This window comes from Athalia rosae, chromosome 1, assembly GCF_917208135.1.
Source record: "Athalia rosae chromosome 1, iyAthRosa1.1, whole genome shotgun sequence".
NCBI classification, from domain to species: Eukaryota; Metazoa; Arthropoda; class Insecta; order Hymenoptera; family Athaliidae; genus Athalia; species Athalia rosae.
In genome coordinates this window covers 29,408,265-29,433,953 of record NC_064026.1, presented here as the reverse complement: position 1 = coordinate 29,433,953, position 25,689 = coordinate 29,408,265, and the positions used below count along the sequence as shown (strand labels likewise).

Below are 25,689 nucleotides of genomic sequence, written 5' to 3'. Positions count from 1 at the left end.
CCCTAATACTCGGTAAGTTTAGATTGATTCGAATTCATTTCAGAATATTCAGAACATTCCCCACCCTCTAAATGACTCGTCTCAAAAACGAGATCTCGCTTCAAAATCTAATTCCGAATATCGCCAAAAGCGCGGGAGTAAAATATCCCCCGGCTCCTACGCCAGTGAAGTTGACTGGATGGCTGGGGGTCGGGCGAGGGTCGCAAGCTGCAAGCACGCCACCTAACGGCATTTCTTCGTACTACGGCGTCGCAGTCACCACCTGGCTGAAACCTACGTTAGACGTAAACCATCCAAATCCTCCCTCCTTCGGCACCAAGGCACTAGGTCGCCCACAAAAGCATCTTAGCTAACGTTGTAAGTAGATTTAGTTTCTCCTGCACGTAATAGTCACCATTTCCTATCGGCACACCTGGGAATAAGTCGTACCGCCCCGCGATGACAACGTCAAAGTTGTTTCGACGGGTACACGTCGACGTTTCTTTCCTACCGCACCAAATCTCGGGATTTCGAATGGAACACCGCAACTCCCGAGGTTCAAATATTGCACGAATATTCTCTAATAGAATTTCAATCTTCGTTCGACTTCGAGTTTCTTTTCTTCCTACTGCCTGATCGGTTCGGTTGTTTTGACATCCAGATAATGGCTCATCTCATGCATTTAGCAATTGTAGATTTTTGATTCCATCTGCTTCGAACTGAGGGTGGGCATTTCGATCGCCTGCTCACATCGCACTTTTTCGTCGCTTTCTTTTCACAGACAGCTTGTCGCTATATCTGGATATCGGTGGTACACGGTGCGCAATTATTGCTTATTTCTTGAAAATTCCACGCATATTTCTTGACTATATGTACGTTGAAATCCCAGGACCGAAATGCGCCTGTCAACGGGGATGAATCATCCCCTCGCTCCGATTTCATCTGTACTTTGCATTTTTTTCTCATTTCACATTGTACTCTATGTATTATGTATACCGTGAAACGATTCCTGGTCTTGACATAAAAGCTGGCGGGCTTATTTTCTTTCAATATTGACGCCATATAGGTATACTGGGGAATTCGGTATCACGATATTCCCATTGTTATTCGAAGCAAATCATTCGCATTACGTTAGACGAATCGATTCGATTTTTGTAAGAAAATTCACGCTCTTACAATTGTCTTTTCCAACAAGTCGACGATGATCAATTCTTTGGATCTACGGTAAGAAAATATCCTGCAGAAATTGAGGTCCCCCATTGCTCAAAAAATTATCGTTGTACTCTGGTACTGTACATTTTTTGAGTACGCCTTTTCCTCTCTGCAATTTTTTTCTACATAAATAAAATGGCCGACCTACCAGAGACACGTGACTATTAGCTTATATACAAATAAGGGTTGCATAGAACGATATATAGAAGAAACCGATCCCCTCGTCTGATCATCCGTACATCGACGTAGGTAATAAGACGGGGTTGGATCGACGCTTCTGTCCCTGGAGAAATGCATTGCCGAGCAACTGTGCTATATACCTAAGCTATATCTACGCTTATCTACGTGTAAATGCATATACCTAGTTCGACTTGATGTCGGAAAGGACGAATATATACCGTTGGAGTGAATTTGATAAAAGATTCTCGATCAATTCCTGTGATCGGAATACTGTAAGGCTTTCATGTAAATTGCGAAACGCTCAAACAACAAGGGAGGATTCTCACTATACGTATAGACATATTCGGAAAGTTACGTGCCTTATTGTCCGTCGAACAGACATAGGATGAGATCTGTAAAGAATTTTTCAAGTAATTTCACGTTTTCCATATACGGTGTATTGCTATACTTTCGTTTCAGATAATTAAAGATTTTAATTTTTCTCATAAAAAAAAAAAACCCTCAATGTATCTACAAAAACAACTTTCCGCGCGAGATTGACATTTTTTTACGGAGGTCATCATCTAACTCTGCCTTTTCTTGATAATAAAATCAAATGAAACTACAATCTGGGGTTGAAAATGCAGAAGCGAAAAGGCGCCATTTGGGGCGTGTCCCATAAAAGTGAACCCAATAAAAAAGAACCTCGATACTTTGCGGTATTGGAAAATTTGATTCAAAAAATAATATTTCTATGCACAAATATAGCTTCATCTTATTCATCCATCTGCTGTCCACCATCAGCAGATGTAATCAGGCGTGTGTAAAATATTTCAATTAAAACGCTGTGAAGGAGAAATACATTGGTAATGTTATTCCGATGATGTTTGCTCTGAGCTGGAAATGATGAAAAAATTAATTTTCAGCGATAAGTTTATACATATCACCTAGACTAAACTTTTCCTTCGGTTTCTTTACGTCTTCCTTATTTCTGCATCCAATGATTGTAAATTCTGCAGCTCCGGAATCTGTGGAGACGTTTAAGAAAATTTCCAGCTCCGCAGGCCACGTGGTGCTCGAGTGTTTTCTCTTTGTGCGAGAAAATCGATCTCTTCGTCCTCCCTCACAACACTCGAGGCAGGGCCCGCCTACCATTTATTTCGGAGGTTCATGACTCCTTGGCTCGACGCGGGGCGATACGACTGCGGTATAAATTGAATTACCAGAGGAGCGTACCTTGGAAAGGATCGCAGCTAAGGGATGAGAAGAGAACAAGGAGAGCGAAGGTGGAGAGAATTGAAGGAGAGAAAAGGAAGGGTGGAAAGGTGAAAGGGAGGCATACATCACTACGCCCTAAAAATATCGTGTTATGTCGCGGCGCAAGTGAGTCGCTTATGGGAAGTGAATAAAACTGATATCACATCCAGCAGGCAGACACCGTGGAGTCGCCACCCCAGCGGCAACCCGAATTAAATCATGATCGCTTCGCGGTTTCATCCAGTTGACGTACAATCCCGATAAATAAATCAATTATCGAACTTCGTATATATTTTTATCTCCGAATCGCTTCCGTTCAAATTCATTTTCGCGCACGGATTTCGTCGAGGCGTTCACGGTTGGGGTCTGTCGGAAACCGAATATGATGAAACGACAGATTCTGAAAATCTGATTCTCAAATAACAGACGAAAAACTAATTTTCTCATCTTCTACGCTGTACAACGACTCGAGAAGCTCAAGATAAAATCGGGGGACCTCGGATATTCCGTTGCAATAATCTAACAAGTCGAAATGCGTACGCGAGAATTCAACTCGCTTGAAACTTTTCCGAAACCGAGTCGGATTTTGGTCGAATTTGGGTGGACTGCGACTGCGGTAGAAACAGTAGCAGCACCGAACGCGTGTCGAATGTGGTTACGACGACGCAGATCTAGAATGGCGCGTCTAGAGCGATCAAAGCATACAGACCACTTGACCTCTCGTGAACCCTTGGCGGCCACGGTTAGTGCTCGCCTCTACTTGGCGATGTTGAGTTTGTACGTTGAAAAATGACGTTACCTTGGTATAAGGGATTCGATTTTCTTGACCCACCTTTTGTTACGGTGCAGACATCTCAAGGTTTGGAGATGCCGGCGATCGAAGATGGAGAGAGGGCATTGATCTTCTTTCCAAATTCTAGTCAAACCCTTTTTCCCTTACGCCCGTTTATTATACTGTACAGCGTTCGCTCCACATCTGCTGTTATTTTTTATTCGCTCCTCCGAATCGCAGCGTTCTTCTTGCTTTTGTACGTTGAAAACAAAATCACGGACTGACGTCGATGACGACAAAAAAAAAAGTAGTCACGTCGTACGAGTCAATTTCTTGGAAGAGTTTTATCAACGGAACTGGCGACGATATCATGCAAATGCATGACTATACAGGATGAAGTATCATTTTTATTCAACGACTCAAAACCGCATATTCCTATCAGATTGGGCTTGTGTGATATTCTTTATTCTCGAACGCATACCAGTGAAACATTGGAAAAAAAGTAACGACATACCGAGAACTGCTTATGTTTCTCGAATGATGAGCTCTCGCCTTGACCTCCAGGTCCAGACTGCAGCACATGAACGCCGTGGCGTTCGCATTTCTGAGGCATTAGACTGTTTGATTGAAGCTCGATCAAAGCTCGTTATTCATCAGATTCCGTTCCATAAAGATATCATTTTTTCTATGCCTACATTATGCCGTTTAATTACCTACTACGACTGCTCGTATATGGTAATTGGTAATACGAGCGACAAAGCGCAATACTATCAATCTCTCGATTGAACAACATTGTAATTACGATACAAGACATTTCGCTTTATGGATATTGCAGTAGGTACATGAGATCGATGTATTAATAATTATCTTTTCGATGATTTCTCGTTGCAGAAAGAACAGCAGAGCAGCAAAGACAGGACGGCAGGAGGTGCGTCCTACAATTCGTATTTGGAGGACGACATTTACTTGGAGGATCAGGGGGACTTTGAAGGCTCTGGGCGTGGGGGTGGTGAAGTCCGCGACGACCTTGAGGCCTCCGGAAGCGGGCTTGGCCCTGACGACGAGGATGGTGAAGACAGTAGAAGTGAGAATTTCGTCCTTTCTTACATCGAGAAATTTACTCTTGCACTTTACGAAGCTGCATCTTATTCTCACAATTGGTATAATTTGACGGCTACGCGACCCGCGGTACGCAACGATGTCGAGTTTGAATTCGTTGTCACGTGACCGAAAATACGGAGGCGCGAATTTACTAATCGAGATATCGAAGATTGACGAGGTTTCAAATGCCTTACAGTAGATGTAAAAGCGAGAATTCTTCTTGGAAATTTTGAAGCTGTAACGCGGTTCGAACAAATGTTACGAATGAATGATAATTCGGTTTCAAAGACGTGTAAAACCACATTTCAGAAATCTCTGATGATAGTTTCTGGTTAAAATGCGAGCTTACAAATAAGCTATTGAATTGAACTGAACCGTCGAGAAAAAATACTCAATCGATCCTCCTACGAACAAAATTGATTCCTCAAAGACATTTGTCTTGAATAATTATCCGCCTACGATAACGAATTCGGTTAAAAAATTCTGGATATCCAATGAGAGACCGTATCAAACGACAAGGTGTTAAAGTATGACGGTTTATTATAAAAGAAAGATCGGTTGTATGTGCTCTTGAGACGTCTCATTAAACAGCGGAGTTAACAAATGTTTCCTGTTAACGTCGCGGTTATGCGATTCATTTGGTTCAAAGAAATAATGGATAGCCATGCTGGCTCGTTACTATTGCGCAGATGTCGGCACTAACAGCTGCCGACGAGTGAAATACGTGGACAGGAAAACGTGGCGAATGACGAATGACGAATAAGTTGAGTTAATAGAGAATAGCGCAACGCTGCGACGCCATAATATTAATCAAGAAGTCTTGATAGCGTTCGGGCAGGAGAGAACAAAACAGAAAAAAAAAGAACTGCATTATATTTTGTGTAGAATTTTGGAGAAAAAATCTGCCGCTATTAAATCTACCGATGGTGTAGATAGCATGGTAATTTTGACGAAACGACTAATCAAGGCTTCTTACCCACGTTCTCTGCATCCTCTATTATCGCTCACTCGACCTTTTCATTTAAAATTGTAAAGACTATCCGCATGAGGTATGATCTCATGCGGCTGGTCTCATCTGGAGAAAAACTGATCTATTCGAACTGATTGTACGTTTATATTGTTTCAGCTTTCAACAGCCCTACGAACAGAATAGCACCTGTGCCGAATAAGGTGGAATCGAAAGCACCTTACACCGAGGAAACGAACATCAAGACAAAACAGGTAAGCTATACAACGTACAATACTAGTTCCTATTTCTTCTGTCGTTTTATTCGACAGTGTGATCTGGCAAATATGAATATCAAACATATAACTACATGTATATCACGGTCACGAGTTCCAGATACGATGAAACGTAACGCCGTGTCTGGAATAACTCGTGACTTGAACCTATCGGTTTATACAGAAAAATTTGCCCCGCTTAGTAGAATTAACTTGGAAAAGTAGAGTACAGTAGATGAATAGTTTTAAAGGTATCAAAGTGATATAGCTGCTAATTACATTCATAACTGCCGTTAGCGTGTGATGAATTTTTACCGATTATGTAGTTATGGTCACTCGATTTCGCCTGGAATTATCTATTCACATCAATAGAGCGAAAATCTGATCAGTCTTATGGCAAAGTTCTGAAATTATTTGAGTTAAATTCTCTGCATTCGATTTTTTGTTAATGCTATGTGATTTTAGTGGCTGACTGGTAATGAAATTTTTTTTTTTCAGACGGTCGTTGAAACAGTTAATAGACCGGACACCGGAGTTGATTTGAACGAACCCATCGGAGAATACGAACACGAGGAGGATACCGAAGACACCAACGAAGTGCTCATCATGACTCCCAAACATGAAGACCGTGCCAGTTCTTTCTTTGCGCAACCAGGCGTCCTAGCTGGTAATATTTCTTTTTAAATTCTGTAACGTTAGAGACAACTTTACAAAAAAAACTACAATCTTAGTTTCAAGTATCCAATTTAACAACACGCGCGTTTTGATCAAGTACTTACCTATTTGTAGTAAGGCAATGACAGACTGACTGGTGCTGTATGATTCACTTATCTTATCTAATTTGAGCGAAATTTCAGATAACACGTAAAATGGTCGTATACTTGAATTATAGATCGAAGGTTGTTACACCTTTCCAAGCATATGTTTTGTGTTAAACTGTGATAGAATGTCTGGTTAGTGTACGAAATTTTATATTACGGTCAATATCACAATCAATGGAACTAGGGCAATCCACTATAAGGTCTAGGTCGTAAGGGATTTCTGTTATCTATGAATTTCAAACGTGCAATGAAAAGATTGTGACGTGTGGCCATGTGCCTTGATGAATATCGACGAACTTTAGTTGAGACTCTTTGTCATTTTTTCTCTTTGAGTCATAGATATTGAGTTTTGAAATTTTAAATTGCCCTTAAAGTAACGAATATAGTCTCAGAAAAATGACGTCACAGTAACTTGATTAAATAATCGGTATTGATAATGTCTTAATTTCATTTGTTTCAGCTGTTATAGGAGGTGCAGTCGTAGGACTTCTCTGCGCAATCTTAGTGGTGATGTTCATTGTGTACAGGATGCGTAAGAAGGATGAAGGGTCATACGCTCTTGATGAACCCCGTCGATCCCCAGCAGCTCAAGCATATCCAAAGCCGGGAGCGCCACATCATAACCGAGAGTTTTATGCTTGAAGCACCGGTTCTCTAAAAACTGATTCATACCCCTTACAGCCTCAAGATAGATACTGACTGATCGGCGGTTGCACTTGTTGGTATAAAAAATAATCTTGACTTTTAACGACATAAAATGGAAATTTGGACACTTGAATGTATTCCAACGCTCAGGTAAACAGAGCGCTTATGTTAGGATGGATATGAACAATTATCAATTCAAATTTATGCTTATTTATTTAATCACTCCAACAAATGGACGACGACTTTAATAATTACACACATCTGTTAGTAATTGCTGAACTTACGCAAGCGTACGAGCAGCTTTCTCTATATTTGCCACCATAGTAATCAGCCTCTGGAGAGTATCCGACATCAAAATCCTGAATTTATTGACGTACACGAGTATGGCTTCTGTGAAACTTGACTGTGAGTCTATCCTCGATGAAACGTTAGTTGTAATATTCAGCTCTTTAGCGTATACATGAAACCCAGCTAAGTAGCGTAGTCTACTTGTGTGCGACAATATCTAAACTTACGTCTAATGATTTATACTTTTCTATTTTAATCGTGCAATAAACTTATCATGCACCTATCGGTTACAAATATTTGAGAGTAGATCTCCAAGTTAATTTTTTTTTTCCATTAGATCATCCGTGCATATTGTAGAATTATGTTTCGTGTAGGAATTAATAAGAAGTATTTGTGTTCGTCAAAAAAAGAACAAGAAAGCTCTCTGCATTGACCGAAGAACGACTAATAGAAATAATCAAATATTCTCGACGAGTTTATTTCGAAATTTTTAGACTTCAGTTTTATTTTGTGTGTTCAAAATTTTTTTATTCAACTCGTATGTACATCGTTGTTGGTTGTCAAGAGTACTTTTAAAGATATTTACAAAATTCATATTGCTCTTCGAATTACACTTGTAATATTAATTGCTTGGATAATTCCAACCAATTCTCTTCTTTTTTTTTTTATTTATGTAGGCACATGCCATGCGTGCAGCTATAATATACATCGTAAAATTGAATCCAAATGATTATATTCTCAAAATCAAGACTCGAGTATAATTACAAAAATATCTACCAATGGCTGTATGGACGGAATGTGACAGTCATCATGACAACGTTTGGTTTTGTTACGTTTACTGCATTTCCGCAGCTCTGAATGAGAAATATCCAACCGAATAACTTTGATCGATTTTTATTATGTTGGACGGATATTGGAAACGAACAAATCAACGTATAGGAAGTATATTAATTTTTAGATATTATGTTGTTTTTTTTTATAATTTGTACATAGCTAATCCATTACAAACATATACATATACGGTATCTAAATCTTTTTACTAAATGAAAATCCAATGTAACTGTATAAATCAACCGATTACATTCTTTGCAGGCAGCAATATATTTTTCACGTTTTTGCGATCGATGTATACGCGCCCTTACTGTCCACGAATATTCAATTATTCGCTGTTTATGCAGGTAGCATTTTTACTAACGCACCTATTATTTGTTTATCTGGTCGTTACTGTGAGATTGAAATTTTCTTGCAAATCATTAGCGGTAAAATCATTCGAATTTGGAGCATAAAGTAAATGAAATAACTCGGATAAAGTTGTTCATAGTTTTGAGCTATGGATAGAAGAATGTTGAAACATTGATCATGTCACGATATCATCTCGTTTGGTAAATTATTGTTGGTGTTTATGTCGATTCCGGATCAGGTATACTCAGATTTATAAAAACCTGTTCGACAAAGTTTTTTCTTCATAGACAAAAACGCCCGATGAGTTATACGTAAAGGGAGTGAAAACGGCTCATTGAAATATTGGCCATTAGTGAAAAGTATAAATGTCAAAACATATCAATGATGCAGTTCAAAAGCAAAAAACACTACATTTTAATATTGATATAATACGTAGACTTAGGAGTAAAACGGAATATGAACTGAATTATTGATATAAGATTGTGGCGTAACAGAACCAAATGTACGAAACCCGTATCCAGCGCACAAGCGTAGTGAAAAAATCTGAACGATAAAATAGTAATTGTGGAAAAAAAAAACACTGTAATGACCAATGGAATGTAATCTCAGTAAAACAAACATACAAACGTTTAATTAATAAATCACATAGCTAGCGACCTAGACTAGCCGAAGAAATGAAACTCAAATAATAATATTTGTACTTTCTGACTCCTCTGATACATTCACATCTCTATTTAAAACGGAAGGAAATTATAGAGTGAAAAATAGAACCAAGGAAATGTGTCCGACAAAGAATAATGCGTGCTGTCAGAATGTTTGGAATATCTCAGAATTATTTGTGAACATTTCTACAAGTCGGTAAGATTCGTCATACGGGAATCCACCCGACATCATACTTTCCATGAACTCCTGCCTATACCCATGGAACGTGCATTAAAAAAATAAAAGATTAAAAACCGATCTAGACAAGCTGATAGAGCACATAATTCTAAGTACGGAAGAAACACACGTTGCCATAATTTTTAATGATGTCACAACACTATATTATTACTCTGTATGTAATTAACAATGAAAAGTAAAAAAAAGAAAAAAAGCAAAACATAAAATGGAAAACAGTTATCAAATATCGAAACTATTTATTGATTTTAGAATTAATTGCTGGTTATATTCTTTTCAAGTTTCGTCTGCGGTACCCGACAATATATGGGTAGCGCTGTTTTGTAGCTACACATTTAATGAACATTTAATTTCACCCGCGATAAACGCTATATCATGTTGTGTTTATCATTATAATTCATTGATCAGATTTCATATTCGGTTAGAGAATATGGAAGCGAAAGAATATCATACCGATACTGCCATATTAGGTAAGGGAAGCAATTTGGTACAAAGCCAGAATTTCATCAGATTGTTGAAGAGTGTCATAATATTTTTTTTTTTTCAATTTTTAATTAGAGGTAACACCTATCGATACCTTTTTTTCTTATCACTTGCTAGTAAAAAATTGTACTTCACGTGCATTTGGCTGGGTACCAAAATATCGTCAGCTCAAGGTTTCTGAACTTGGACAATTTTTTATTGTTGAATGTCCATTACAATAATAATGCGTAACTATAAATAGCTGTAAAATGTAAGATTCGAAAAAACTAGTGTCCACTTACCTTGACTCAACCAAATTCGATTGAAATCGTGATTGAAATAAAAGTATTGAGTCAGACACCGAGTTCAGGCGCAGCGAAAACAGTATCGACAAAAGTTAATCACGAATCACTAGTTGAATTCATGTCAATGTGTTCCTAAAAAATTTTATACTTTGAAAGGTCATTAATTTGTTCTTCGTAACAATTTTCCCCCAAGTGCGTGCTTTGTACGGTTTGGAAAGTCAGTTGAATGCAAAAATAGCTGAATTGTTTAAACACTGCGTGTATGTGAGCGTAATTGGAATATTGAAAAAATACTCGATTGGCATTTTTATTAATCAAACAGATAGACTGATTTCTGTCAGACTTTTCGGAAAGAGAAAATGTTCCAAATAGTTCTTCGAGGCAGCTATCTTGATCTGGTAACTTCACTTACCGGTATATGAATCGAGTTCAGGAAGGATCAGTCACTTTTTTGAACTTCGATTTTTTCTTCAATGAAAAGTTAGCTTCAACAATTGGTGAGATACTGCAATCTTTAGTATCGGAAACGGCGGACAAACTTGACAAAGTCGAACAATGAACTTTGAGTTTGAGTTTAAGTTCTACATGTATATCACATGGTTATAAAAATTTTTAAATCACATTTCATTTTCGTATTTTAAAAAGACTATGAAAGATTTACCTGTATTCAGGTAATCGATTATTATACGATTTAAATATTTAGATTAATATAACTAGGCAGGATTAGATAGTAATTAATTATTCATCTGAAGTTAAATAAAGTAAATGCCCAGCAGGCGATGAAGCACATCAACGTGTCTTTATTCATTTCGCGTACGCGCGTAAGGAAATGAATACAAGTCAATGATACGATCCGAAAATAAGAAACCGGTAGCCATAATTATTGTCAACGTTGTCTCTACCAAACAGTTGATGCTTTGAGGTGTCTCATTCATTTTCAGCGAGCTGTACAGATAAATCCTCATCAGTTACTCTTGACCTGAACAAAATTATAGATAAGGAATCGGACCACACGACAATGATTCCTTATGCTGCATACCTAAAGATTTTTATCGTTATTTCGATAACAAATCATCGCAATCAATTTCCGATAATTACGAAATACAATAATTAGCTTGTAATTTTCCTGCAAAAAAATCGATATCTTCATTTGATATCTTCATTTGAGGTATCAAAGCGTATGAATTGCGTAGTTTGCGGTGAGTTTATGATCAAAGTTCAATGAAAGTTTGATAAGTATGAATATACGTGGTATTCGGTAACTTATTAATCGCATCTGCCCTAGATATGTGCATTCACTCTATTTTCCGTATGGATAATTAATTTCCGATAAAACACTGTCTTATACATCCGAGCGAAATGTTAATTTTAATGAAATCATATTTTATAAGAAGATGTATTCCATAATTGATAATATTACATAGTAATCAAAGTGTCTACTAGATGACTATAGGCCAGGTGGACGAATGAATAATAATTTTAAATAATACATAATAAATAATAATAAATAATAATAAATATAGTAATATTTAAATATAACTATTAACAATATTATTTTTTAAGTGTGAGTATCGTTTATCTGGTGTACATATATCCATACTTTGGAAATAAAAGATGATAGTTCCACTTTAGAGAAAATTCAAAATTCTTCCATCACGAAATGAAGTTGTAGCTAACGCGTGATCCAAGATGGGGAAGTTTCTTGAAAGATAAGTGGTGTTGACGTCTTTTTCATCTAGAGCATAGATATTAGTTCTGAAATATTATTGATTAAAAAAAAAAAAAAAAAAATTAATAATAATTGCACTATAATAGTATAATATTATTGAATAAAAATTATAATTATTATATTAATAATAATAACAACAACAAGTAATATTGTATGTCATCGCTCCTATTCTGTAAATAAACACTGTAATGTCTAAGATCAATACTCTAGTCTCATATTGTGTGTGGTAAAAAAAATCTAGCGATTACATGTATAAAAATAATTAAATGAGGGCGGTTTTCATCGATTCATCCAATGTAAGCGCAATGCTTGGAAAGTGGCGCTGCTCACTGTCGCGGTGTGAACTACTTTAGCCGTCAGTTGGCGACCGCGGGAATGTACAAAATTCGAGGTGTCCCATGGGCTTTTCGCTTTATCGTAGGTTACTACCGACGCTGACTGAACATAACTGCTGCCAATCTTCAGTAGACGGTTACTACCTACGCGACAAACAAATTTTTTGCAAATGTTTCAGTTAGTCGGTTCATTTCGCACCCCATTGTTATCAACCATGGATTTTCGTTGCTGCATCCGCAGGAGTCAACTTTACCCCCCGAAAAGAGAAATGAAACCAGATACCCAAAAAGTATTGACTGCCTTGAATTCTGTAATGGAGAAAGTCGGCTGGGAATGACGACACAAGGGGTGCAGGCCCTCTTAGGTAAATGGTCGGAGGGTTGATTTCGTAGCAGGGGTCGGAGAGTAGGTTGCATCAGAATATTAATCCAAAGAAAGGCGCAGGGCGAATATATAAATTGATATAAATCGTGCGTTACATTTGTTTTCGTCTAATTTCTTTCGAGAAAACTATGAAAGCTCGATCCGTTTGATTAGTAATTCTTTTGAAATGACTCCATCCCTCGTTGCGAGTGATTTCCAACCGTTTCCATCGATTTTGTTTTTCAGATAACTACCAAAATATCCAAGCGACTAAAATTTGGAACTGGAGAGTTTGGTGTGAACTTGGCAAAAATACTTGCAGCACCGGAAATTCCTAATCAACGATTTACAATTCCAACAAAATTGCTGTGGTACACATTTCAACATTATAGATGATCCAGGTACATCGAAACGTCGTCTGTCGATTATTTCCTATGTTATTTTTGGGAATAGTATTTGGTCTCTTCTCGGCAGCGTTTCTCTTCGGACGCTTCGACCCGCAGAGAGTCCTCCAGCCGCGTACAAGTTACGCATAAATTGCCTGTGAGACCGTTACACAAAAATATGCAAAGTGAATAAATGACGCAGCGTTTCCTTTGGGCCGCGTGTCATTTGTATAGTATATGCTTGACTATTGGGTGCAGCGTCTCCCCTCGGCGTCCATTATTTTTTCGAACGCCCTAGTCGCCATTCAGCATGCATTCACGATACCCACATATGTACATCCGAGAGCAGCGGTCTTCTTTCTCTCTGTTCAGGTCGCGGGCCGCAGTCGAGTGTGAGTCGAGCACTGCACGTCTTTGAAACCAGACGGTAGAGACTCCGAAGTTAGTCCGGCGGTCTGTTAGTCGAAGGCGACAGTTTGTCGGCGCCGGTTTACCGACTTCCGAGCTGAAACCGTAACAGATAACAAATTATTACAATTCAGCGTCGATTTCGAAGCGTTTCGTCCTCAACGTAACAGCCCGTATTCCACGCAGTGTGTGTCTCGCCATTCCTCAATCGTTATCGATAATCAACAGGTTGAAAAAACTTCCCATTACTTCACAAGGTACGATCAATTTAAATTCAACCAATCTGCACGTGCATGCGCTATATTTCCATGATTTGTTCGAGAACGTAGTCACGTGTTGAGATCGAAAAACGAAAAGCCCGTCGATTCGTTCGGAGAAAACGAAAATCAAATATCGTTACGCGCCAAAGAAACGTTGCGTACTGTGAAACATCTACGAATATAAGCCGAGAGGATCGTCGGCCGCTCCAACAGATCGAAGCGTTGAATCTGTCGTTGCAGGGGCCCCTCCGAGCCCCGAATGATCGTAAAATTCCCAATTTACCGGATTCCTCGTAACTTTATAATCCCTCAGGAATGTCGAGAAACTACCAGCTGCAGCTAGTGCCCACTTGTACCTCCTTACATGCCGTTCCCTCCCCTTTCATTCTCTCTTTCCTGACCCTCGAGTCGACGGTGTAATTCATGCACCTGACCCGATACTCGTGTATACTTGTATAACGCGATTGTAACATCGAGGAGATTCCGGTACATTTTAATTGCAGGTTGTCAATCGATCAATTTTTTTATCATCATGTTGTTGAGCCGCGCTTCTGAAAACGCGTGAATTTTGTTGGGACCAAACGATGGAGAAAACAAAGAATAGAGCTACTTGTATGTCAGGCGGATACGCCCTCGCAACACTAATAATTTTCTCTTTTTTAATGGCAGAAGGCTGGAAGGAGTTATTCCGGTGATTATTCTGTCAATTGAACTTGGAGTATACGAAAATAACTGACATCGCCGGCACTTATATGTCCTCGTAGCGTTACCCTCTCGATTGCCCAATTTTGAACCACACATGCAGTTTCAAACAACGAGAAACAGAAGAATCTCTAACGCTCTTTATGCCCCCAAATATACAATAAGACAGCGGATCAGAATCGCGAAAAATCGCGTAGCTCACGTTCAGAATTTATGGGAAAAGATGTCCTCGTACGTTGTCCGAGTGCCGCTGTACATCTCCTAAATAAAATTAAGAGTAATTTAGGAGAAAAACAACAGCTATCGCGCTAGAATTCCGTCGTTCTTTAACCGAACGTAGTTTATATCAATTAAACTCGTTAGTTGGTTCCTTTTTCCGAAAGACCCTGCACCTCGAGCCCCTCGTACATGTGATCACGAGCGGAGGATACAATCGAATCGATCGTAACACATGCCAGGACCCACCCATTACACGAATTACACGAGAGCTGGAGCGACCCTAGCTTAGGGGATGGAGCATTCGATCAAACGCCACTTTCCTATCTCCCGCAAACATACCCCCTTTTTAGGCGCACTAATACGACACACCGTGACGTGTTTCGCTCCGACAAACAAAATATTTTCGTTCCAACGACAAGAATCGAGGAAAAGCGTTCGGAACGTTCCTTGTATCGACGGAAAAAACATTCTTTCCAAGTTATTTTTGGGAAATTTGACGATCACATTTTTCTCGATGAGAATGAAACAAATATTCAGTTTGTGTGGATCAGAGCCGAGATGATGATCGAAATAGCAGGACTTGCAGATGAATTGGTCTTCGGAGGTTTCTGTGGATTTCCAGAGATGTCCGAAGAGCAAATCTTGTCTGAAACGGATGCGATAATCGTATATTCTTGGATTCGCGTACGGATATCCGAAGGCTAATCGTCAGTCTGGGGAGTTTGTTTTATTTCATTTTATTCGTGCAGTCCTTTTATTTGTCGAGTAAAAGGAAGGTGCCCACTCAACCGGCCCCGCCCCACGCATCAGCACCTGCACCTTTGCGTAACACTATAATTACCCGAAAAGCAATTTTATATATTTACTCAAACGCAATTTACCAACGCTTTGACCCGCGGTCTCGACTTGTAACGCACGTGTAGACATACCTATATGCAGGTACAGGTAGAGGCGTAGATATAGTTATAGGTACAACTATATAATAATAGAAGTTTACGTATACTTCCATATTTGGAGAGTCCACTGCGGGGCGAGATTATCATGGGAGGGCTATAATATAACCGGCCATAAATATATCACGGCGTAGCCCAGCAGGTAAGTAAGTATGGTGCAGCTTCGCTATTGAGTGCCGCGGATACGTCTGCTCTATACGTACGCGATGTTCACGACGACAAAAGAGTACGCGATGTCCACACAATGACGAAGACTCGGTGTGTGCAGGTACACCCATTTGGCGACCGGGAAAGTGTTCGCTCGTGCCTGCGGGTGCCTCGATCAAATTCCTATATTTATGTATTCGCGTACGGCCGTCGTATCGAAAACGAGCGATTTGATTGCATTCCCCTTTTCGAACGCGCTTAGACTTTCGACAGCCGACATCCTTTGTCGAATTATGCACCGCGGCGAGATTGGATCGGTTTCGATATTTGTTCGTTACGTTTCTCCCGAATAACCGTGCGCGATGCCATTTTGCTTCGGATACGAGTTCGAGTCGTTGCGAAAGAAAAGATCAACGAAGACCGAATCTCTCGTAGATCCGACTATGAATAATGTATTTTCATCGTCGACCGTCCAAAGCTGCATCTACCAACGACGAATCGACTGTTCTTTTCCCCTGACGGATCATCGGACGTGAGAATTTGAAAAAATATAAAAACTCGTGGCTTCGAAGAGCATCATCGACGCCAAATTACCTCGTTCTAATAATCGAAAGACTACAATTTCGCGGGACGCGAAAATCACGATTTACATCTAAGAACTGCATTATTTTTTTCGAGTAACTTCGACGAGTTTGTTACGTTTATTCTGCCCCGAAGATAAAAAAAAACCGCTGCTTACACAATATTTGTGGAGGCGACTCGATGTTTACGTACAAGGGATCTTAAGAGTCTGGGGGTACTGGACACCGACCAAAAAAAAAACAAAGCTCGCTCGGCCCCCCATCGGATACCCAAAAGTTTAAGTTTCGAATCGTGAAAGTTGCAAAAAAAAAAAAAAAACGAAGTAAAACAGAAGGGATATTACAGCGGTGCACGTGCGCGCAGCTGTGTTCCCTTTCAGCGTCGAATTACAAGAATTGTCTGACAATGAGTTGCGACGTAGCGTTTTCACGTGCGCCGAAAGCACATGAGGAATAATTCATTTCGTTCTTGTACAGAAAATTGTTCAGATTCCGTACAGAGAGACCGATTTCGAAAAATTCGTCGCTGTGATACCGAAAAAACATTGTAGAATAAAAACTAAAAAACGCCGTTCTTCGCGCACTTGACTTCTTCGATACCATATGCCCCTAAATTCTGTCGGTTCCATAGGAACCTTCTGGGAGGTCTCGGCCCGGTCAATTATCCTCGTAATTTTTTTTTTCCTTTCGGAGTAGGAGGAGTAGGGCATCGGGAACCAGGCCCATTTTAATAATCTGATGTACTGATCTTCGAAAAAAATAGCGGAGAAAACCGGGACTCGTAATATCTGGAAGAAATAATGGCTTCGGCTCGTCACCCATTTACGGTACTAGGATCTTCCTTGTTTTAATCACGTCAAACGGCGACGGATACAAAAAATAAATAATACCATCGAGGTGAAAACGTGACGTTTCCGCAGTTTACGACGACTATAATTTTCATTATTTATCTATACGCGTGTACAGCGCGCGTGTGTGTGTGCAGTGTGTATAAATACGAGGGGGGTCGTCCGTATTTCTTGTACTATTTTTGTCCTTTTTGTCTGGCTGGTTTTCTTGTGCTTTCGGCATCGTTTTTTTTTTCTCTCTTGAATATGCATCGTGCGCGCAGGGTGAGCAACCGGGAACCGGCAGCGGACGAACGAACGACCGAGCACGCGTGCTTCTTTTTTCCTCTTTTTCCCCTCTTTTGTCTTTCTCCTGTGTGTCTTTTTGTGTCATCGACTTCCTCGCCCCTCGCGTACGCGGCTCGGCCGCACGCAACGCATTCTAATTACATTAATACCGGCGTTAAATAATTCCTCCGCACGTGTGTGCGAGAACCTACGGATATCAACGTTATCGTACCTCCGTGGGTCCACCCATCCGCACGTGTGGACCAATGATTTCGTTTCCGCATTTACGATCCTAGGAGCGAAAAACTGTAAATCATATCGGAAATGGCGAGAGAAAATCGTCGGTCAAGGATCGTATGCACAACCACCTCACCCAGGATTATCAACCACGAAGCGCATATGTATACTTGTAAAAATAACCTTCTGTCGATCCGTTGGGATCGTGAACTTAATTAAAGCAACAGTCGACGATCGACGTATTTATTAGAAGCGATCATGTGGTTGATTCATACTGTGCCTCGGTAACTAGATCGTAATGCACGTTATATCGTTGGATCCGATCATTGCAGTTGGACGGTGAGCTGGCTCATTTCCGGGGCGACTCGGGTATCGCGGCATCGGCAAATTTTGAATATTTTTTTTTCGCTGCTGAATGGCATATTTCGTGTTCGAATTTTCATTCTGAAACGATTCCAGGGTAAACCAGTATTGCTGTGCCACGTTATTGCGGAAATTATATGCACATTTTGGAATGTCGTTTTTAACTGAATTTGCAAAATGCAGCGGGAAAGTTGTTCGATCTATTTGTCGACTTTGAAACTCTGAGAGATCAAGAAACGAGACTCGTTGTTGCCCCTGCGGCAGCTAGACGGTATTTTCAATAAAAATTCACCTCCACGCCATCCAAATATACATAAACATACAGGTACAGGTATATCGAAACTTTGAATTCTGAAGGAAGGTATTTTTATGACGCACGCGTGTCTGCGGTGGCGCCAGTAAGTTTCGAAAAGAAAAAACAGTAAAAAATAAAAATGCATCACCGCACCCCGTTGAATAACCTCGGTAGTCAGCTGGTACAAGTGTGACTAATTCATCACGATTCAATATACGTCTATGATATCACCATATCATCATGGCGTGAAAAGAAAGCGGATAAAAAAGTAGAGGAATAAAAGTAAGGGATAGAACGATATGAGATACGTAAAAAAATCCAATTAAACACCTGCCTCATTACGGCTGCGGCAGCTACCCAACTTTCAGGCATTAATCCGAACGAGTTTCGTTCGTTACTGATTAGGTAACAATGATTCACAACCATAAATGTTAAACTTACCGAATACTGCACACTATTTTCCTGCCAGTTGATCCGATTTTTGCCTTGGGCAGCGCTGGTCACCCTATTCGTACACACGCAACGCATACCTTGGCGGTATTTGCGTAGAGAGCGAAGGGTTCGAAAGCGGTTTGCCGCCTCAACTTCAAATCAGCGATACAAAATGGCCGAAAGTGCGGAAACCAATCGAACTCCGTTTCCGATCGTAACTCTGCTGTTTCAAGATTCAAAAATTTGACACGGAATTCATTGATAAGATGAAAATCGGGACCGATAACGAAGAAAGGTGAATCGGGAATGAAGAAATTGAGCGAAAAAATTCGCGATACCCGTTCCTTTGCGACACCCACGGACCATGTGCACATGCATATCTGCAGGCGTCTCGCGTCTCGCGCTCCATCGACATTAATATTTCATACGAATGCGTGGATGGATTTACAAGTATGCGTGTATTTACATCACATGCGTGCAGCTATTATGTGCGCACATAAATGCCGGGGACACGGATAGAAACGGGTGATTATATTGTATAGGAACGGCGGGCGATATGCGTGCACGTGGGCGTGGACATCCCCGTGTGTACGTATAAACACAATGAGCCACGCGTGTGTGTACGTAATGCGATACGCACGTATATTTCTCATCGCATAAATGCGGACAACCGGTTATCTAGTTCTTTTAAATTCCTACGCACCGCATGAGAGATTAACGCGGATGGATCGTCGGCCAAGAAAATATTATGCGTACACGCGTACGGACAGAAGGGGTAGAACCAGATCTGCTGAAATATAAGAGAGTGAGTGATATCGATTCCTTATTTTGTTGCACCAGGAGAACGACGTCCAACGTGTGAATAAATGGCGCTTCGGGTGCATGAGTTACCCTGCATTTGATGCACATGCAAGTACGTGACGTATCGATATTAAAATTGACGGATTTTCCAATCGAGCGATGGGTGTGAAAAATTGCGAAGAATCGATATGTGATCGTCGGTAGCAGAGTTTGGATTGAAAAGCGCAAGGATATAACAGTCGGTTCGATCATCTTCGTTGGAAGGCACTCGAGATTAGGGCTGCTCGTGTCGTAGAACGCTAACCCCTTTATCGTTTAAATCGCTTTTAATTGGGCCGAGTGCAGCCTCATGATATATCTGGAGGTAATGTACATTGCACCGCTGCGGATCATTGGTGAGTCACAATACTAATTGTGCGTGTAGCCGCACGATACGGGGATATGCCTGCGTAACAAGAACGGCACGAGCTGTGGGCGTTGAGTCGTAGAACAAATCCCTTCGCGGTCATTGATCACATACGTTACACGTATAATACAGAAGAGTCCTACGATCGGTAGGCGCGAGAAGACGCCCACGATAATGAGTGAAGCCGGAACCGATTAGATCTTCATCCTTTCAGACGTCACACTTTTTTATCTCATCATTTTTCCGACCTGTTCCGCCGCAGCGGTTATCCAAATGGAAATTGTCGAAAGTGGATTTCAGGGGCTGCTGATTAAGATTCATGATGTTGAATTTTCAGAATCTGAAAATCGGATCCGCAGAGTCTAATTTTTCGTCGTTTTCAAAATACAATCGCCTCGTTGCCCCGAATCGATTTTTTCCCAGTTTGTTCATAATCGGCCCCTACGACGTCCAGGTCTCTCGTTATCTGCGTCCCTCTTTAGGGTCGAGGGTAACGCCTGATCTTTGGTAGACTCCGCATAGCGCGGCGGCAAAAGATCAAAACCCTCTGCGGCAGCGTGCAGCAGAGCATGAAAAAGATTAACTTTGCGGGTTTCAAGAGTCTGAGGATAGAACGAAAACCATGTGCAGCTATACGACTGAAAATCCGAATCGCTCAACCGCGCTGGGGATACGAACGACCGAGTATAATATAAGTCCGAGTAACATGGCGACTGGAGCCCGACGCCCACGGCACGGAACTCTGGAGTCGGAAAAATATAACGTATGGTTAATAGGTATACCCCATACACGGACTATCCTCTTGGAATATATTGCGCTATTAAAGATCCTCTTGACTCGAGGACCCCGTAAGCCCATCATCGTTTTCTTCTCGCCATATTCTCGCGCTTGATTCATTACAGTTATCCGCGGTGCGGCGAAGTCGCACCTGGACGAAAAGTCTAACTTTCCGTGCCTCCCCGTAGCCGGCGTAAAGTGACTCACATCCGCCCCGCAGGACGAGAACTAGGCGTCATCCTCGCACACGGACTCGGAAAATCGAAACTTCTCTCTCAACTATGAAGAGAAAAATCGCGTAGGTCTCGGGCGGAAGGCCATTTCTCGTCCCTACGATTGCAGGCATCCGCCTGCGGTTCGTACTGCATAACAATGCTCAGCATTGGACAGAAATGACGGCTCACTTTTCGCCCAATTCGATTAGCGATTTACCGATTCCAATCGGGGAGATTCGATGAAAACTCTCACTCGTCGATGTGTGATCTAATTAATTGATGCAAAGAATTAATGCAACCCGCAGCAATCATTGGAAATTACTAACGGTACGCAATACGCGTATGCCTGAATTATCGCGCGGAAATATGAAGATAGAAATATCCCGATGTCCTACTTGATTGCAGCGTGTGTACCGCAGTGTAAAACATACAAAGGAAGTTATACGCAGCTCACCGCAACGTTATATTATCTCAACTAAAATTATACATACGAATACACTCTAAAGTCGTTTCGTTGAAAAAATACAGAGAATTTGAATCGACTCGGATAAAAGAGAGAGGTGCGTGAGGAGCGTTCCTTGAAATTACTATCCGATTTCAGGACTCGGCCGCAAATAGAATCGTATTCCGGGGTATACATTTTATGGGAAATCTATCGCTCGCTACAACATTTTCTACTAATTGTAAGCGGTATACAGTGGCGGTGTATACGATTGTGCGGACCGCAATAATCTTTTCCACCTAATAAAAGTCTGACGACACGCAAACGGCGTCTCTCTTCGAAGTATCCCTGGAGGCTTTTTCCTACTCTCCGCAAGAACAGACGATGAGCCATCTAACTCTATTAACCGCTCTCGGCCGAGCGCGTCGTTCTCAGAAAACGTTCGGAGCTGGCCTTATATGAAATTCAGATAAGGAGAATAGTTGATTATTATACGTATATTCAGATATGTATTATAAAAGGAATTCAACTAATGATTGTTCTCGTGCAGACGTGTGGTCCAATCTTATCGTTCTCTGAATTCTGTCTTACTGTAGAGTCCACGTCGTTCGATCGTAGAATATTTCGGTACTGTTTTCTTATATACCTACAAATACGCAGTGTGACGTGCATCGGTGTGCAGCCTGCAGCTTTGTACCCTTCAAAAAGGAGCATGTGGACGCGATAACGAGCCAAATGAAAGCGATGAAAGTTCTTATAGAGTATGACGAAGCCGCTGAGGGTGGCGCAGGAAAATCTACTCCCGGCGACCAATGTAGAGCGGGAAATAGTCATGATTCTATTTTAAAACATGCGCCGCATTCACATGCGTGACGAACGTTCCATGATACCCATTACATTACAGATATGGTGCAGTAGACGCGAAAGTTCCTCATTTTTTAATCCACCCTTATCGAATAAATCACTGATTTCGATCGGATGAGTCTTTGAAACCGTTGAAACGTTTTGAAAACAATGTAACTCCATCATTTCCATGATGGCAACTCTCACCGGTCTGATTATCTTGAATCTGATTTAACTCAGCAACCGTTTATTCTTTATAATACAAACGAAATGATGAAATTGTATTTTCTATTTCATTTTTCCTTCTTTCATTCTCTCGGAACTGACCGAAGGCTTATTTAGTCTCTGAACGTGATACTTCATGACTTTTCTGAAGGAGTTTGTTTTAACGACCGACTTAATTTTCAAACGAACCCAATTAGAAAGTGGACTCAGTATGCGGTACGTTATCAAGTATCCCTGAATGAGACCGATTTCTCGTAAGCGAGCTCTTGGGGAGTTTTTTCTTAACACGCGATTGCTGGAGATATAAAAATTGTGCAATTAAAAAGTTGTACCATTAAATGAGTCGTAGAGTCCGGGGCTGGCGGAGACACGGACCTGAGTAAAGATAACGAAAGAAGGTCCGGCGTATCAACCGAAAAGCGATAATGTTAAAGTGAAATTACGATTTATCAACAACCACTAAACATCCACAGGACATGGCGCCAACGGCCCACCGTAATCGTACTCAAATTTTTTATTCCCATTAACTTTCTAATCGTTATTCTTCAATTTCTCGCCCCCATCGAAACGGTAACGTCACAATTAGCATCTATGCATGTGTGTAATTGAAATATTCGAACGCATCTAATCGTAAAGAGCCTTTCCTTGATGATAAATTTTAAATGAAAAAAAAAAAAACGACGAAGACACAGGTCATCCGTTGAGACAGTAATGGATCAAATAATGAATGTCAAATCTTCGATTTCAGATTAGGAAACTCTTGAGGTGAGGAAAAATGGCAGGCACTGTTGAATTCTAAGATGACCACAACTTCAACGTGCTGTAATGTGTTACGTGATAGTAACTGGTCGCAGTCTCCTTTGGACATTGATGTCTTTGGGGGCTGCGCTGGCCATTTTATCAGCTCTAGTAACCCCGAGATGGTTGGTGGGGCCGCAAATAACAAAAATGACAGGTGAAGATGATGAAAAAATGATTCATCGATTACAATTCCTTGATTACTATCTTCACTTTATATTTCGTCTTCGCAGAGAACGGAACCGAGCGTTATACACCCACTGTGGGGGTCTTCAACCGATGTACCAGACTCTATGGAAAGTCACACTGCGGTAATTTCAACGCTGATGGTCTGGCGACACCCTCATCAGTCTTTCCGAATTGTTGGAAGGCGACCTTGTTCTTCCTAGCCCTCGGAATGGCTGTGATGACTGTCACTGTGATAGCTGCACTGCTGGGCTGCTGTGTTCAAAGTATTGGGAAGAAAAGTATCTTTGACTTGGCAGGAGTTGCTCAGTCCATCGCAGGTAATAAATACTTGAAATTGTTACCAATTTTCTCACAAATGGGTGAAGAATTTCCTTCACCTTCGATCGACCTTCGATCGTTCTGGCGATACATACATTCCTTTAATTCTTGAACAGGCATCACGTATCTCCTTGGTATGACTTTGTATGCCGGTGGTTGGGGCTCGGAGAGAGTTCAAAGACTTTGCGGTGAAGAAGCTGCTCCTTTCTATCTAGGAGACTGCACCCTTGGTAAGATACGATATTTTCACACCTAACCGTACACGTGAATTTCTATTTATTTGAAATGTTCAGGCTGGGCATTCTACTCTGCTGTGTTAGGCGTGCTCCTGACTTTTGTGTCAGCCGTTCTCAGCGGGCAAGCTGAAAAATCGACGGCCAGCGACAAGGTGCAGGATGAGATGAATGAGGGCAAAACTCTAATTTGCCTAGCTTAGAGAGATGGAGAACTAAATTCGAAGACTGATCAGAATTCGAAGTTTGAATTTGATCGGAATTTCATGTGTTTCTTGTTTATGAGTGAACGCTACTATACATATAATTTATGCTAATTAGTGTTTGTTTCTACAGAGTTTGCTTAGAGGCAAGATGGTGGCTGAATACGAGAATCTGTTATTTTTATTACGATTCATTCGTAGATAAATTCATATTCATGAATCATTGTTTGTTACATCTCATATTCAATTTAAAAATTGAACCATTATTGCATACATATACTTAAACTAGGTATGTCTAGATGATAGAATCTTTGACAATTCTAGCAACAATTCAAGTTGAAGTGACAAAACACTGCAGCCTCAAAAACTTAGATTGTGATGTATGTCAGAGTAATTTTGGAGCACACAAAATTTGAGCTATTACCAAAAATTATATTTAAAAATCAGTTGATACTCCGGTTTGTACTACATGTTCTTCGTACCTATGTACCATCTAGGATTTAATACAAGAATTAAAAAAAAAAAATTTATAGATGAGTACGTGAGAAAAATATTTGACAATCTCAAACCGCACCGAAAATATTCAATTTTGGACATACTGTAGACGAAGACAATTATGTACTATAGCAACGACGCATGAGCTGTTTTTATACTGCTCTGAAAATCAAACTCGAAGAACATTGATGAACGTACTTGACCATGAGAAAGGTCATAAATGAAAAATATGCTTCAAATTTGATAGTGAAATGTTAAGTTTTACTGCCTAGTTTAAAAATTTCTGCACATCGTATATGCCTAATTTTATTCGTAACATTCCGTATACTAGTGCACGAAGTGTATTATAATGAGATGGATATAATATAACTTTTACAAATGATGGGGCGTTTATTCGTTAAGTGCGCTTTTCATTTCAAGTTTCAATATATACGTCACCTCATACCGACAATTCGAATTACCCCAGGTGCCATTTACTCCAAGTTGATTTCATATGTCAGAAGTTAGTGAAAAGTAGTTATCACATGCCCCGATTTCATAATTAATTTAATAAACAGTGTTCAGGTTCAACCATGATATAAAATAGATTGTGCACTGAGTTGATATATATTGTAATCGTTACATGAAAACTATTTATATGAGTGAGAGCTAATATTGTATAAAGAAAAATACTCAATAAATAAAATTTGTGCTAATACTTGATTCGAACCACTGCAGTTCAGTTACAGACTAATGTTCTGGAAAAGAGGAAGGAAATATCCAGAAGGTAAGACAAGAACTTCATTGAACACAAATTTCTCATAGTTCATCAAGAATTGTAACAAACTAGTGATACATGGAATTCAAAGTTCAAAGGGAGAGTTGAATCTACAGAATGGTAAAAAAAGATGAAAGAGGAATAAAAATATTGAATAGTA

General features: G+C 40.3%; 2 protein-coding genes across 5 annotated transcripts in view; both read left to right on the top strand.

Moving 5' to 3' along the window:
• The window catches only part of LOC105683762 (syndecan), a 47,725-nt gene extending 37,964 nt beyond the window's left edge, over positions 1 to 9,761 (top strand). Inside the window, exons 2-5 of one of the 3 annotated variants that reach the window (XM_012396620.4) lie at positions 4,271 to 4,463; positions 5,607 to 5,701; positions 6,200 to 6,368; positions 6,983 to 9,761. In XM_012396620.4, the coding sequence (XP_012252043.1) occupies positions 4,271 to 4,463; positions 5,607 to 5,701; positions 6,200 to 6,368; positions 6,983 to 7,164 (639 nt within the window). In that variant the 3' untranslated portion in view covers positions 7,165 to 9,761. Of the gene's footprint in view, positions 1 to 4,270; positions 4,464 to 5,078; positions 5,421 to 5,606; positions 5,702 to 5,816; positions 5,953 to 6,199; positions 6,369 to 6,982 lie in introns of those variants that run through there. The other 2 variants (XM_048660278.1, XM_048660282.1) reach the window with 2 other exon arrangements.
• A 3,636-nt stretch (positions 9,762 to 13,397) lies between these two features.
• On the top strand, positions 13,398 to 25,467 carry LOC105683682 (LHFPL tetraspan subfamily member 2 protein). 2 transcript variants are annotated; one of them, XM_012396448.3, is made up of 5 exons: positions 13,398 to 13,780; positions 23,285 to 23,491; positions 23,568 to 23,840; positions 23,958 to 24,071; positions 24,135 to 25,467. In XM_012396448.3, exons 2-5 carry the CDS (start codon positions 23,362 to 23,364, stop codon positions 24,275 to 24,277), a joined length of 660 nt encoding a protein of 219 aa, XP_012251871.1. In that variant the 5' UTR covers positions 13,398 to 13,780; positions 23,285 to 23,361; the 3' UTR covers positions 24,278 to 25,467. The 2 variants fall into 2 exon arrangements, with proteins under 2 accessions (XP_012251871.1, XP_048516248.1); XM_048660291.1 differs by lacking the exon at positions 13,398 to 13,780 and adding an exon at positions 19,506 to 19,632.
• Positions 25,468 to 25,689: the final 222 nt, after the last annotated feature.

Coding starts and splice junctions, on each gene's coding strand:
- LOC105683682 (XM_012396448.3), top strand. CDS start 23,362: ATGTGTTACGTGATAGTAACTGGTCGCAGTCTCCTTTGGACATTGATG. Junction 23,492..23,567: donor GCAAATAACAAAAATGACAG/GTGAAGATGATG, acceptor TCGTCTTCGCAG/AGAACGGAACCGAGCGTTAT. Junction 24,072..24,134: donor TCTAGGAGACTGCACCCTTG/GTAAGATACGAT, acceptor TGAAATGTTCAG/GCTGGGCATTCTACTCTGCT.